Source organism: Ornithodoros turicata, chromosome 7, assembly GCF_037126465.1.
Source record: "Ornithodoros turicata isolate Travis chromosome 7, ASM3712646v1, whole genome shotgun sequence".
Lineage (NCBI taxonomy): Eukaryota > Metazoa > Arthropoda > Arachnida > Ixodida > Argasidae > Ornithodoros > Ornithodoros turicata.
The window spans coordinates 16,210,338-16,226,762 of NC_088207.1; the positions used below are offsets into that span (position 1 = coordinate 16,210,338).

The 16,425-nt window shown below is 46.6% G+C and overlaps 1 protein-coding gene and 1 long non-coding RNA gene across 3 annotated transcripts in view; one reads left to right on the forward strand and one right to left on the reverse strand.

Annotated features, from left to right (window-relative positions):
- Window positions 1-16,044, reverse strand: part of LOC135400244 (N-acetylated-alpha-linked acidic dipeptidase 2-like) — an 85,930-nt gene extending 69,886 nt beyond the window's left edge. Inside the window, exons 1-4 of one of the 2 annotated variants that reach the window (XM_064632018.1) lie at window positions 15,860-16,044; window positions 12,567-12,754; window positions 9,296-9,444; window positions 4,706-4,847 (exon numbers count right to left, since the gene is read on the reverse strand). In XM_064632018.1, the coding sequence (XP_064488088.1) occupies window positions 4,706-4,847; window positions 9,296-9,444; window positions 12,567-12,754; window positions 15,860-16,019 (639 nt within the window). In that variant the 5' untranslated portion in view covers window positions 16,020-16,044. Of the gene's footprint in view, window positions 1-4,705; window positions 4,848-9,295; window positions 9,445-12,566; window positions 12,755-15,317; window positions 15,480-15,859 lie in introns of those variants that run through there. The other variant, XM_064632019.1, reaches the window with a different exon arrangement.
- Window positions 1-16,425, forward strand: part of LOC135400246 (uncharacterized) — a 146,880-nt gene that overhangs the window by 34,033 nt on the left and 96,422 nt on the right. The gene's annotated exons all lie outside the window — the stretch shown is intronic.

Below are 16,425 nucleotides of genomic sequence, written 5' to 3' on the forward strand. Positions count from 1 at the left end.
GGAGGTTGCAGGGTCGTGTTCCCGTGTACGGGGCGCTCGTTTTGCTGATTTTGGCATTGACCAAGGAGTCTGCCAGGTTTCTTCATGGGGTTCCTAGAAAACAAAGTTCTCAGCGCCCTCTCATTAAAACCCACGGTGTACCTTCGATACATCGATGATATACTGATAATATGGGAACACGGGGAACATGAATTTCAAAAGTTCGTAGATCTACTGAACACCGCGCATAGCAACATAAAGTTCACATCACAACAGTCAACTCACTTAATTAACTTCCTCGACACCACGATATCACTAGACAACGGCAACCTCGTCACAACCCTGTACAAAAAGCCAACTGACAAACAACAATACCTTCACTTCAAGAGTCACCACCCGCGTCACTGTAAGGTTGGAATTCCTAATGGGCAGAGTGTAAGACTACGCAGAATTTGTTCAAACGACACAGATTACGCTGAGAAGCTTGACGAACTCTGCAGTACACTTGCCCAAAGGGACTATCCAGACTCCCTCCTAACCGAATTCCGTCGCAAGGCACTCACACTCGATCGAAACGAGGTTCTGGAAAACCGAAAAAATCCCGACGCGTGCCAAATAAGCTTCATCACAAGATATTCCAACGCACTTCCAAACATCAAAGCCATTCTACAGAAGCACGAGCCCCTCCTCCAAAGCAGTGACCGACTTAACAACATATTCACAAATCCCATACAGGTGACATACCGACGCGCAAGAAACCTGGCAGACTCCTTGGTCAATGCCAAAATCAGCAAAACGAGCGCCCCGTACACGGGAACACGACCCTGCAACCTCCCGCGCTGCAAAACATGCAAGCACGTTCAACACGCTAACTCCATCAAAAGCACTGCGAGCAATTACACCCACCCCGTTAACCACGCATTCACATGCACAAGCTCCAATGTTATATACTGCATTGAATGCGGCGACTGCTCTATGCAATACATTGGTGAAACCGGCCAACAAATGAACAACCGCCTTACCGGACACAGAACCGACACGTCCAACAAACTCCCCAAAGCAGTCGCCGAACACTTTAACGTTCCTGGTCACAATTTTGACAACATTAAACTATATATTCTAGAAACCGGGTTTAGATCCACACGTGACAGACGTGATAGGGAGTCTTATCTCATATACAAGTTCAACGCTCTTCACCCGTCCGGTATCAACAAATCACAAGGCACCCTAGAAACACTTCACAAATAAAATATGCTTTTCCCATCTACCTCCATTATCATCTGTTATGTTCTGCATGGCCACTGCTTTCTGCTCTCTTTATTGCATGCCACAACTTTGTATTACAAATATATATTTAAAAAAAAAAAAAAAGAAAGATTTGCTCGTTCTGGAATTTTCCCCACGTAACCACTAACCTCCTTATCTTTCGCTATGCTTGCGAATGCTTGCCTGTTGTCCCGTTTCGTCCACGTGTTCGTGAACCTTCCATTCTTCTGCAACCGGTCTGTAGCCTAGATCACTACGTTCACATAATCCCCTCCACACTCTAACAAAGCAGCCATTCACTCCCGCCGTAAAAACCCGTACGGACCTTTCTTCCCTCCGGGCTGTTGACCCACAATTCGCATGAACCTTTAAACACGTCACACCTAACCCTTTAAATACCATGCCAATGATGAGGACGGTGCCCAGAAGAAGAACAGTCTCTGTTCGAAATATCGGCGGCTTCTGTCCTGAGGCAACTCCCTTCCTACATGAGTACTTGGTATTTCAAGTACTGCCCATCACTGTATACGGGGTGCCGTGTGCAAAGATTTCGGTGCCCGTCAAGGAACCCTGAAGTGGGCAAACCGCTGAGCTGCCACTGGGGCGTCGCTCATGATCCTAGTTGCCTCGCGACGTAAAGCAACGCATTATAATTACACAATAGGGACGATCTGGGGTAGTTGGTATACGTCCATGATGACGAATAGCAACAAGAAGACAAGGACAGGGTAGAAGCAGCAGCTGTCCTCTCTGCTTCTACCCTGTTCTTGTCTTCTTGCTGCTATTCGTCATCATGCATCATAATTATGCGTCACATAAAAAGTGTCACGGGAAAATATCCAAAGCAATCGATGCCATGGCAAGCTGCTGCGTGATGTGACCCCATCAAACTCTAGCCGTGGTTACATTAATGCGACAGAACCGTACCGTATCGGGTTATCACACGTCCTCCCACATACCCAGACCGTTGGATTTGTGGTCGTCGGTTTGTCGGAGATGGTTTGTTGCGATAAACCGATACCGTACATTTTTGTCGCATCCATGTAAACGCAGCTTCTATAATCTTACTTCTTGCAGCTTCTATAATCTACAATCTCTTGCTGATGTCCTTATCCGAGGACCACATAATATTTGGCGTCCTGAAGGTCAATGTAACGGGACGAAGGCCCTACTAAAAAACTACAAAGCTTTTGATAGTTATATAGCGGCCACTATGCGGCTGTTATAATAAACATTGCCGGCGCAGCGGACATATGTACGCCGACTTACGTAAACGTCTTGTAGAATACGATGGTAATTATCTTGTAGAATGTCACTGTGCCGATAAAGCTCCTTTGTTTAATTGCAATAATCCAAAGTACTGCAATGCATCTTTACCCATGCGGGTGCCCGTGGTCGAACGCTAGCAAAATCGCGAGATATCGGTAAGCGCAAGGTGTATCGGCAACGTTAAGAAGTCCACGAACGTACCGTGAATCGATAATAAATAGTTTTAGAAAATCGTACACGGCACCCCGACAACGACTCCGTATACGTCTTGTGGATGGGATATACACTCTTAAAAATGAACTTCACCACATAGCACGCTCCTAGCCAACCATCATCCCGAATGACAACGTTCTCGCCCTAGATTTGCTGAAATCAGGAGGCGGAGCCTATTTTGTGGTCATTATGCACGGCACAGAATAGGCTCCGCCTCCCGGTTTCAACAAATCGGGGGCGAGAACGTTGTCATTCGGGATGATGTTTGGCTAGGAGCGTGCTATGTGGTGAAGTTCATTTTTAAGAGTGTAGGGAGCCCCCTTTCGAAGTGCTTTAGTGAACTGGACGCCTGCTCACAGTACGATCCCTATTACGCCGACATGACACTAGATAGCGACACTCGCTGCACCTGCATCTATGGTAAAGGAGTGGCATCGAAGGACACAAACACTGGCGACGAGAAACTGCTACAGTGGACGTAGAAATCTTCCACTTTATGTTGGAGGTGATTAGAGACCTATAGCCTCAGGCTCTTAACGAAGAACTCGCCCTGTCTCAAAAGGGCTAAGAAACAGGAACTAACTAACTTATTAAACGGGCCACTGCGACGATCCATCCACATAGCTGTTTTGTTTAACTGCTGTCTAATCTCTTCACCACTTTCTTTCGTTGATCAAGTACATCATAAACGAAAAATAAACTAGCAACCACCGTGAAGCGCTAGCGTGAAATCATCATTTTCCACGACTGTTTATTCGCATGCGCTGCCGCCCGATGATCATGCCCGATGATCACGCCGGAAATGTAGTAGCAGTCACGTCCTATCCCTTTTGTGTCAGGGTGGGCTTGGGCACTTCACCTGTTATCCGAGTGTTAACCAATGTTATCTCAGTTAACCAATAGATGGCGCTGGATGGGGACGATACGCGTGGGGATACCGCGCGAATACGTCGGCCGCACTCCGATACCGGTTTTGGTCATTTATGCTACACACCGTGGATTTGTTTAAGTGCACGCTGAGAGTAGTTCGCTGGAGAGTCGCTAGGATACGACGCCCGGAACAGTGGTCGAGTTGCCATGTCTTGATTTCACGAGAAGAACTCGGAAAGTATTCCACGTTCAGGGAGTCGTGGGCTCGTAAAGCACATGAGTCCCCGACTCCGTGGTCCGCGCTGTGATTGGCTGAAAGCGGTACGGAGTAGAAATCGGAGGGCACTTGCGATTCTCTAAAACTGTTTAATGGACCGGAATGTGATTACGAAAATATTTCGTATCAGACGATCAGACTACTGCGCCGCCCCATCTCATTACTGTCTAGACGGTTTCGTGCTTCCGATGCGCGAAGACTCGCTAATAACCAGATCGGAGCAAGAAAATATCAGACAGCATGACGTTTTTCTCAGCTATGACTAACTAGACCTTTTTACAAAAGCAAGCGCCGCCACCTGTGGCACGCAAAGACTCATGGGAAGTGCGCGCGCCTTACAGCATCATGAGACTGCCAGATGCGGAGGTAGATGAAGAACAACAACATTCCCGGTTCGCGCAGCAGCAGCAGCAGCAGCGTCAGCCGGGGTAAACCATAATCGAAGCGGACGACGAAGCAGTGTCGCTCAAAGTTCCCATGCTGCTTTGCGCCGCGCGCTTGGTGGCGCGCGCATATTTGTAAAATCGTCTATTACTACCGTTACAATTCCCTGCAACGAATAATCTATGTCAGGCTATGAGTACGGCTGCATCAGCTCAGTATCGAGACAGATCGAACGGTGTAGGACGGCATAATATGCATGAAAAGCGTGCCTGTTTAAATCACCATAGAGTCGATTTGGTACATGTTCTTTCCTTAGGAGCCTACAAAACACGGACGAAACACAAGTAACGTAAACTTCAACTCGCCGTATCTTTCTCCCGTGTTTCGGAGTTTGCTAAGATGTGAAAGGCTCCATGTGTGAGCCTCGTAACAAACAGTCCCACGTACCTTGTTTTCGTTTGCTGGGTCTGGAACACTCATGAGCACGTTATAACTGAACAACTCCATCATGTCCAGACCGTGTGTCGACCACAACTTTTTCACGTACTCCACTGTCTTCATCGGTTTACCACCGGCACTTATCAAGGACCTGTACGAGTTCAAGTATTTGTAAGCAACCGTCCAAATTGTCCACAGAAACACAGAACTTGCTAGAAGGGGTGGTAGAGGACCTCTCTAGATGAGTCCTCAGCAGCCTGTACCGCGCGCGAGGTATTTCCCGATTGAAAACATCTACACAAACTTATTTTTAAGATCAGGAATGGGGACCCCATCGCAGGTGGTGACGTGGGGAATGAAATAATAATTCCCCTTCACAATAAGGATCGGAGTCCATTGTGTCCAAAAAGGTCAAGAGAGCTTTGAGGGCAGAATGTTGGTGGGCTGGATTTAGCCGGGGACCAAGACAACAACAAAACAAGAACAAAACAGCACAACTATTCTAGTTTTTTGCTGGTGTTCCCAGTAAGACTCTAGACCGTTGTGATGTTTTTGATGTGCACATCAAAATGGTTCGGCGTGGGTTCGATCGATGTGTCCCACAGGCAGCAAAATTAACTGCTGGAGATAGTGCCCAAGCTAGGAAACATGGTGAATAATGTAAGCACACACTGGCTTAACGTAACCATGTAGGCATCATCACCGGGCAAAACAAACAATCAGCTTTCTCCCCAGTGCACGCTTTTAAAGCTTCAAAATTGGCTTGTAACACTCAGGGAAAGGCCCCTTGTGGCTGTTACAGGCGTTATCTTCGACGTGATGCAAAAATATCGAAATTTTCGATATCGCCAAACATCAACATCGTAAAAAAAATAGATAAAATCGATTCAAATATCGATATACAGGGTGTTTCAAAAAACGTGTCATTCGGACTTTATTAAAAAACGGGGCGACGGAAAAATACGGGGTAAACGGCATTTGTGTGGCAACTGAATTTGCCACCTTGAAAAAATATTTTCATTTGATTTTAATTGAAATAAATTGAATTTCTTTAATTAAACTCCAAAATTTCTCAAGTCAACCTAACATTTTTTTTACAGAATTAGAGAGCCCGTAGCGAACTTAGTCAGATCCACCAAGAAATCCGCTCGATATTGCAAATAGGACTGCCCAAAAAAAGTCCTGAAATTGAGGCTTCAAAGTTTCGGGTATTCAACGGCGCACCAAATTAGTCGGAAAAATGCGCAGAGGGCAGGACATGCTCCTGCCCCCATGAAGCTAGAACAGTTTATCGCCAAACCGGCGTGCAGCACAAGACGCGCACATAACAAGGCAGGTGACATTCCACCATACGTTGAAAAGGGGCAAACAAAAATTATTCCGCCTCTTTTTTCCCGCCCTGTGTTTTTTCGACCTTCTATCTTTCATGGGGGCAGGAGCATGTCCTCCTCTCCACGAATCGTTGCGTCTGATTTGGTGCGCCGTTGAATACCCGAAACTTTGAAGCCTCAATTTCGGGACCAGCTCCGGTGGCGCAGCGGTAACGCGTGCGCTTGGAGACTGGGAGGTCCGCGGTTCGAATCCGCGGGCCGGCTGTGCCGTCTGGGGTTTTTCCTGGGTTTCCCTCAGATGTGTAATAGGCGTATGCCGGCACAGTTCCCCTGAAGTCGGCCCATGGACGCATCTATCTTCACGCGTCTGTCTTCCACTTCACCCTTTCCTCTCCTCCTCTCCACCACCCTTTCCCTTCCCGAGAAACATGCCGCCTAATCAGGCAGGCAGACCTCTCGGGTTCCTCCCAACGACACTCCTCCTCCTCCTCCCTCAATTTCGGGACTTTTTTTGGGCAGTTCCATTTGCAATATCGAGCGGATTCCTTAGTGGATCTGACTAAGTTCGCTACGGGCTTTCTAATTCTGTATAAAAAAAAAAACGTTAGGTTGACTTGGGAAATTTTGGAGTTCAATCAAAGAAATTCAATTTATTTTAATTAAAATCAAATGAAAATATTTTTGCAAGATGGCAAATTCAGTTGCCACACAAATGCCGTTTACCCTGTATTTTTCCGTCGCCCCGTTTTTTTATAAAGTCCGAATGACACGTTTATTGAAACACCCTGTATACAGGGTGTCCCAGAAAACGTGTCATTGAATTATAATAAAAAAACTACGCCACCTAGAGTCATGCGGTCAATGGCATTTGTTCTTACTGGGTTTTTGCCACCTCCTCGTGTGAATGTCGTGTAACGTAAGTAATTACGTAAATTTTTGCAACCTTAAGTCGGAAATTTGCCTAGTAAAGGTCACTTTTTTATCCCACCAATGTGAAGAGCGTGTGTAATTTAGACAAAGTAATGACAATTGACAGGGATATTCAGAAGCTATCCCATCGGAAAAAATAGCCGAACATCATGCTCTACGGAGGTCGCACAGAATAGCGCACGATGAATTTTTCAGCGCGATCTTTGTCAATCCGACGAAAGGAGGTTGGAAACCCAGCCCTCCCCGACGTCGCAGAGGGAGATAAAACAGGCACGGCTTATCACGTCCGACTTTCGCTCCTTTCCCTCTCCCAATTTAGGAACTGTTACTTTTTCTACTATCACTCTGTGGGCTGGCTTCGGAACCTCCTTTCGTCGCAGTGAGAGCGATTGCGCTCAAAAAGTCATCGCGCGCTATGGTCCGGTGCTCCGAAAAGCATGCTATTCGGCTATTTGTTCCGATGGGATAGCTCGTGAATATCACTGTGAATTATCATGAATTCGGCACGCTCTTCATATTGGTGGGGTAAAAAAGCGACCTTTACTTGGCAAATTTCCGAGTTCAGTTCGCAAATATTTACATAATTAAACTTGGAGTACATGACATTCCCATTAGGAGGTGGCAAAAACCTAATAAGAACAAATGCTGTTGACCGCATGATTCTAGGTGGCATAGTTTTTTTATTATAATTCAATGACACGTTTTCTGGGACACCCTGTATACAGGGTGTTTGCTCTAACGTGTCCAAAAATTATATTTGAAGCGAGCGATAAATTTGTATTTTTCTGCTGCTTGAGTAAGGTACTGCTCCACTATAGTAGCACCTGATTCTTAGTCAAGTAGCTGAAAAGTAACGCTCGTTTCTCTTTTATCGCTCGCTTGAAATAAAATTTCTGGACACGTTAGAGCAAACACCCTGTATATGGATAGGTCATCGATATATATACTAGAAAAAAACGAGAGGCCGACAACGAAGGTATAAGAAGTAAGAAGAAGCGGGAAAAGTTATTTATTTACATGTGAAAAGTTAAGGCACACGTCGACGTTGCGGCGGAAGCTCAGCCCTCCTTAGGACTAAGGGTTGACAATGATTGTTTGGAGCTTTTGCACGTCTCCTAATGACACCAGAACCAGATCACGAGGGTCCCGCCATCCGCCGGCTGTCAAGTGTGGCTGGGCCCGCCTAATTCTGACGTCGCTGGTGCGGATCCGGAGAGGGAGACATCCTGTGCACTCACCTAAAGTCTTGCACTACTTATTCCCCAATCTTTCTGTCACGATAGTTGAGGACGTATCCTCATTGGTCCCCGTGATGCATGTTGTTCGTCGCAGTCTTCATCACGTGCCTCAGCGGTAATATGTATGGCTACCCGTCTGACGCAATACCAACAACACACTGGTAAAGTCTCCCGCCGATAACCAGCGCAGAGAATTGGTAGAACACGCGCTGAAAACAGAACATTCCTACAACTTTCATGATTCGGCTACCTCGGCATGCGAACATGGATGGGGGGTAAGGAGGTTCATTGAATCATGGCACGTTCATGCCGAAGATAACGCATGTAACTGCCACAAGGGGCCTCTCATTGAGTGTTACAGAGGAACTGAAGCTTTAAAGGCAAGCTCCGGGCATAGCTCGGCGTTTCGGGCCTTCGATACTCACGATCACAATCATCCGATAAGGCGTGAGTTCGGGCCCTGCTACGAACACACGTGAAGGTTGACATGGCGTATCGGTGAGCTCGATCATGCCGCATATTAGTGCACACACCGGATAGCATCACACTTTTAAACAGAGCAGGTGTGATGTTATCTGGAGAGTGCGCTAACATATGGCATGATCGGGCTCACCGCTACGCCCATGTCGACCTTCACGTGTGTTCGTAGCAGGGCCTGAACTCACGCCTTATCAGATAATTGCGAGTTGATGATTGAGTGAGTTTCAAAGTCTGGAAACGCCGAGCTATGGCACCGGGTAGTATGCCGATTGTCTATTTTGTCTGATGATGATACCGTTATGAGCGTCGAAACGTCTCAGTAAAGCTGTTATTAGGGACTTTTAGGAAGACGTAGAATGCTCACGGTGACGTTTTCGAAAACATGATGAGCCAATCGCCTGATTCCTTTGGAGTGGCTGACATCACTTTGCTAATTACTGATTGACTGACAGCGATACGAAGTCGCAATCGGAGGGCGCTCACGATTTTCTAAAACTTTCTATTTTGTTACGTTAAACCGATGTGTGCTGTAATTATTCACAATGAACTGCTGTAGCAGTTATGTGGATGTCAAGCGGTCGTATTTTGTGACGTTATGCGGAACGCTCGCCCGCACTTACTTGAGGATGTCTCGTATCTGATTGCTGTCTGTCTCATTGATGATATGACGCGATACTTCGTCAAACGATGAGTAGGCTTCCTCTGCGTTTCTGCGGTATATACGCAGCTTCTCTTCCATCTTTTCGTCGATCACGGGATGTTGGTTCACCTGGAACGAATAAGGCGTGTTTCGAATTGGTTACACGCGACAAGGTTGTACCTCAGCCCACCAGCTTTTTTAACTACCCACAAGCAGTAAGTTGTTGCAAAATCGACATTTTGTCCTCGTCACACGTCAGAGGCAACGTTCGAGGTCACGTGACAGGTCCGGCTGTCAGGACTCCCGGAACCCCCACCCTGGGATCCGCAACAGGTCATCTATACGCGTTTCTACTGGCAGGATGTCGGATAAATCTACTTACCGCGGCAAAGAGGCAAAGAAAGAGCAATCACGTTCTTTACAAACGCTTTAGTCGCTGACCCTGCGCCGGGCCATTTTTATGGACACGTGTGTGCCGATGACGCAATGACGTGTGACCAGGACCTGCCCAGAATGCATTGCGCTTGACTGGCACGCTATCCACGGACAGATATCTGGTAGGGCACCCTTGTGTTGCAAGCTGGCCATGCGCCAATGACAATCTCATTTCGATGACACATTTAGTCTAAGCTTGATTCAATTAAGTGCTGAAATGTCGCACAGGAAATGGCCACCTTATTTTGCCGTGGTCGTCTATAAAATTCTTACGACTGGGAAGCCTGTGAGGCTATGCATTCAGTAAAGTAGAGGTGCCAGTAATTTGTCCCCCGTTGTATGCAGCTCTGTGGATCAGACTGACGATGGAAAAGCGGTTTATGGCGAATTCGAGTGGTCGATCTGGCGCATGCTAGCCCCAAGTCAGCTACAGAGCAACAAAATCCGGAAGGGAACAAATCCGAGTCCACCACGGAAAAAACAGTAGCACTCCAGGCAGGAACCTGGCGGAAGTCGTCGCCCTTATCCAGCAAACTCAGCGAGTCTGCAAGATATATCTAAAGCGCTAGCGAAAGCAAGCGAAAATACCAAATCAGATCCATTGGCAAAGCTACCAGCATGAGGCGCGAGCGATCCTGGATGTTGGTAGTAGAGGTACGATCGTAAACACAGAAAAACTTTACAACATGAGCACGGCTTGTGTGTGTACTAATTGGTTATTCATAACTTCAGTGTAGAAAAAACTTTATCTTGCCCCCCTCGTGCACATGTACGAAATCATCTATACCACCCGAATACATTTCACTGTCCTGTTCTTTTTGCGCATGTGTCACAGTGGGCGTGTTTATCCGTGCATCTGTGTATCCGTGCCGTGTGTCCGTGTATTGTAATACGGAGTTCGTACACTTTTTGGGTTAAACAGGAAGCGACGTTCACATTTCGGAGCTGTATAGACCAACATTTACACGTGTGAACAGATGAATACAATACATCCCCTGTTGCTGGCCCCGGGGGAAAAAAAGTTCGTCATGGGACGAGCGGCCACGATAGCGTGAGTGTTAGCAGGAATCAGCTGTGCACCAACGATGTCATGTTTTGTTGCCATGTACCTATAATGGCCACTCATTAAGTAAATGCAAACCTCTAGTCACTACATGTACGTATAGCTCTATAGGTATGAAATGCACCCTAAGTAAACCTTCCTAATTTCTGTGCGTCATCACGATGCCCTTCTGTTTGGAGTTGTCAAAATCTGCGATAACTGTAGGTATTTCGAATTGATATGTTTAATTAAACCTGCTATGATTTATTTTTCTGTGTATTTTTCTCGTCTGGCGTTGTTGCCTGGATGAGGAAAAGGGAATACAACGCAAACGAAGTGCGCGAATGTAAACGTGCCATGGCTAATTATGCACTAATTAAGTATTCATACTGCTGACGTCATCTCTGACGTCATTTATTTACAATCGTAATCGCCCGCGCAGCGGATGGAGGGCGCTGCCCGTCTCTATCATGGCGTCATTCTGAAAAAAAACCCAAAAAAAAACAGGGGCCTATGGGAGATGCGGTACCTGTTTAGATACCCCTTGGAGTCTGTCTGACACTCGCTATTGCTTGGCATTGAAGATGCGAAAGTTACGGAAGTGCTACGTTGCAATTCCGGCCGAATCCGAGCATTCTCGGCGAGGCAAGGAGGAGCGAGGATCACATCGTCGCGTACAGAATGAAAACGTCCGATTCCAACCGAACCGAGCAGTAGAAACACGGTTTCTCCGCCGCGGAGCAGAGAAAAGCCACTGCCAATCGACCAGCCGGGTTCGCCATTAGAACGAACTAAAATTAGGTTTTGGGAACGCGGACAAATGTACAAGAACATGGTACCGCGTTACTGATCGCAACAAATAACTTGTGTGCGCTTTATGACATTTTCTGTCAACATGGAATTTCCAGCTTCGAGGATCCACTTTCTATAGACACGATAATTATTTTCCCATTTTCGTTGCATTACTGCTCTGATACTTGAGTAGAAGTACTCAGCCATGTAGCTAAGGCGCTACTATAGCGCTTTGCAATTCAAGTACTCGCTACCAACAAAGCCCAATACTCGCGCTGTAATGCGTAGGTTTATATCTCGAACGAAACGAAGCTAGACAGCTGTTTCGGTCTTATTAGCATCTGGTACGCAGCACGTACACTCTAAGAAAAAAATGACTAATTTTCCTCCTTTTGTGGACTAAATGCATTGCCACAAAAGATAGTCAATTTCGGGAGTAAATGCACGGGAGTAAATGAATGTCACAGAGCGGATACTTCATTTCACGCTCCGTTCTAAGAGTCCCAGGTACATAATTTGTGTGCATGCACGAAAATACTTTGAGTCAAATCGTCAAGAGTGATAACTGTTTCTTACTCTGTGGGGGTGAAAAATTGTTGCGTAATACAGCCTTATGCCATCGAATTGACCAAGAGCACATATTTACATGGACTGTTGCATTCGGAAGACCATTTGTGAGGTTCAGTGACGATTTGCAGTCCTGGGGAGTAAATGTCGGGGTTAGGGGACCAAGATAGAGAGTACTTCCAGTCTAGGGGACTATAGAAGCCGCAGTTACTCCCCATTTTACTCCTTTTTTTCGTAGAGTGTAGGTGGGCAACACTTTCATTGATTTGGAGAGAGGTTTACATTTTACAGTTCCACACTGTGCTGTCCATACGGGAGGAAGTGGGGTGCGAACTAGCCCACCTCCCATAATCTGAAGCTAGATATCCTAAATATTAGTAGCTTAAATCCTAGCCCGTAGTAGTTGGTCACCTACCTTAATGAGGAGAAACAGCATGATTAAAATTGCAACGCCAGCCATCACAACCCAAAACAGCACCCAGTTCAGCAGTGTTCGCTCCGCAGGGCTTCGCAGGTAACGGAACCTTCCCGATCCGTGAGTCCCAACGAAACGTTTATAAAAGCCGAATCCCTGCGGGCTCGAGGAGCCAGATTGCGGGGTGCCTGCATGCAAGAATTGAAACGTCGCACTGAAAATGTATTTGTGACGAGTGTCAGCGGCGTAGAAAGAAAAATATCTCGAGAGGAGTTCGATGGGGACTTTACATGGGGCAGGAGGATTCATCCTCCTTTCGCTCTCCCAAATGCATTACCAAATATATCCGTTGGGGGATTGAACAGCACTCCCCCCCCCCCCCCCCGCTTCTGGCTACGCCGGTGACAAAAATCATCATAGGGTTAAAGCTGGAACTATAGGGGTGTGGCAATGTTGACTTTGTCTCGTGGTGTCGCATGGTGTACTGGTGAGAGTACACTCTAAATCCGGCACCCGATATGTACCGCATGAAAGAGGACCCGCACCTCGGCCAAGCGGTACACATGAGGTACAGTCCTCAACCAGCAGGTACAGTTCGCGACTACTGCGAAATTCAAACGGTACAAGGGCTCCGAGACCCATCCGTACCGGCTAGGTACCTTTTAAACGCGGTCTATTGCAGCTGTACCTCATGTGTACCACGTGTTTCCGGCGCATGAGTACGAACGCCTTCTCACGATATCCATGCGCTGCAAAAATATTTCGCGTGATTCCGAATAGCAGTCAATAAATTTCCTTATGCAGCAGTACCGTAATGGATCAGCACTAACATTCTATCAAAGAAGTGCAATAACTAGAACCCGTGACAGTGAGGGATCGCACGTTTGGGAAGAACGCGTTCCTTGCAACCGCTGCAAATCAGTTTGCCTTGAAACGTCGGGGAGCGAGTCTGTTCGGTCTTCGAAGAAATTCGTCCGACGCTTTCAAGATTGGAGTCATTTAAGGTGCTTATTACATCTTTGAAGTAATTAGTCATCTGCACGACGCATTTTCGTTCATCTTCGCTCTGATTCCAGTGGTCCTGATCACCGTCAGGCTGGACACAACGACTGAGGGACGGAGACAACGAACTTTGTGCTTCATGCACGGACGCTGTTGCGTGAATTAGAGGAGCCTAGATTGCACTTTAGACCTGGATTACACAGGCAAGTATGCATGTTTTGCAGGCAAGCTATTTCGTTTGTTGGATTTTTTTTTTTTACATTGTATTTTCTTCTAGGTTACGTCCAGGCGATGTCGCAAATGGGTAAGTCAATCGTCTACTGTGGTTGGTGTTACGTTCTGCGGAAGAAACGAAAGTTGGGGAAGAATAGCAATCTAAAGGTGTGCAAAAGATAAAGAAGCGTGACCACAGAGCAGCTGCAATGGTGAAGGAGAGATGCAGTGGTCATCGTTCATCCATATACGTTGTGCCCCGTGTGTTCGGCGTTTGTGCATCATGACAATGCACGCTCGCGATGGACAAGCATCACCTCTGAAATGGATATAATTTTCGAATAAAGGTATTTGTTTGTTATATTTATCGTGCAGCGTAGCTTCCTGGGGCTGCTAATATATCGTGGAGGAGGGGAACCACCCCGACGGGTAGGCCTAAATCGCTGCGCGCTATCCGTTACATGTACCGCATGTGATGGCGCATGTACCTCTTAATTTTAAGAGGTACATTTTTTAAAAAATTGTACCTCTTGGCCAAGCGGTACTTAACCGTTACATATGCGTTACCTGATTTAGAGTGTACAAAGGGTTAGTAGAGTCGTCTTTACGAGAATACTGCGCCCCCGTTAACGTCAACACAGTCCTTCCCTACACGATGAAGTGCACTTAGGATCACTCGAAGCCATGCTTAATTCCTCACTGAATTTATCAGGAGCGATAATATAAAATGCTTTCGCTGAAGCTGCTGCCATGACGGCCGTGAGTTCACAGTGGCCACTAGGAATTCGGCTGCTACGCCTGCAGAGGCCTCAGCGCATGCACTCCAGTCGCTGTGAGCGGCTCGCTGATGTATCACCGAATGGTTCAAACGGTGCAACTACCGTTTCTTTAGAAATAGGAAGCAATCCAAAGCACATGAAGATAAAACAAAACAAACACACTTCGCGCACGAAGCCAGAAAAAAATACCAGGGTTGCCGAGTCGGAGTGTCATTTACGCGTTAAAGGGCCGTGGCCATGTCGATCATGACGGCTCCTGGATTTCGACGTTCGGAGGAGGCAATGCACCCGCACAAGTTAGTTGTTCGTTCCCATTTCCCTCTCCTCCGGCCTTTCTTCTAGCGTCTGCTCTTACGATTTAGATGCCACTCACATCACGCCACGGTCATCCTCTCTGTTGAGTCATGAAGTGACGTCAACCTGACGTATTCTGTCACGAGTTCCCTGAAGGAGTAAGGCATCTCCAAAGCTCGTCCGGAACAAAGACCCATCGCGCTTCCTCAAGGTCAACCCCAGTTATTACCGTTCTAGTGAACGAACGCAGGGTGTTTGTGCGCCCTCTTCAGCAGCTAAGTACTCTAGAGCACCTGAGTCTCCACCCTATGCACTATAAGTTCGGTAACGGATGCACATTCTACATGAACTAGGCCCCCACCTGACACGTCACTTCGCTGACCTTCACGGACCTTGAGGAAGGTCAATGATATGAAATTTACGTTCTGGCACACTAGCAAGAAACAGTACGTCTATCGTTTACCTTCGTACGCAATGCTTGGTTTCATGTTGCAACTTTCTTGACTGAAACTCTACAATCGAGGGATGGCTTGACGATTGATGAGATCGAATATGACCTGGTGATACAGATGATGGATGTCGATGAATGAACTTCGTCGTCTTTCGATGATCGTGCTGGGCCTTCGATTTTTTTCCCTCGGTTGAATTACCTTGGGCTCTTCGCACATCCGTGATGCGCAGTGTAAATCGTGTCCAATCAAACCTACGCGTCTTAATACTTATTCAACAACACATGTGGATGTTTGAGAAAGTGTTAGGAAGTACGACGACACATTGTGATATGTGTCGTTTCACTTCCGTTTCACGTTCCTTTCTTTTAGTTCTTTCTTGACACCTCAGGTTGAGTATAAAACGCGCAATGCAGAAGGCATAAAATATACTCTACCTGACATTATATTGCAAGTTACTAATCAGCTGTAGCACAGTGAGTGAGATGAGGAAATGGTTATGTGTATTCATAATGCTGTCATGTTGCAGTGTCCCATAAGTCAATCCTCTCATTACCTTTTGATACATGCCAGACATCAAAGTAGTGCTTGATGTTGGATCTGACATCTCGCATGTCGTTTTTAATGGCTCGATCGCGGCCGGCAGTTAGTAATGCCACATTGATGTTGCAGTCCTCAAGGAACTTGAGTCCTCGTATCAGACCCTGTGTCTCCATGGGGCTGCTGGCCTGCACGTCAGGGAACTGGGAAAGGGAATGTACTTTGAGAGAATTTATGTTAACTGCGAATGCCTGATGTCATGCCGAAGGCTATATGTAGGCGTGAATCCTATGAACTGGGTAAGCTAAAAGCTATGTGAAGTGATGTGCCCTTGTCATGTTACATGCTTGTTCTTTCATCTTGGCTGAGAGCACACAAAAGCATATTATTGGGCATACCTTCTTGACCTGGACCTGCTGAAAGTTAAGTATCTTATTCAGAATATCTGAGTAGAAGCTGGATGTTACGTACTTGGCGGTATGCACAAGAGAATCGCATCTCCCATCTGATGCAAGAGAAGTTTGGTCTGTTCCGAGGTTCCTAAGCAGCTCCTCTTGCTGTGCTTTGTACATCTGCAGTGCA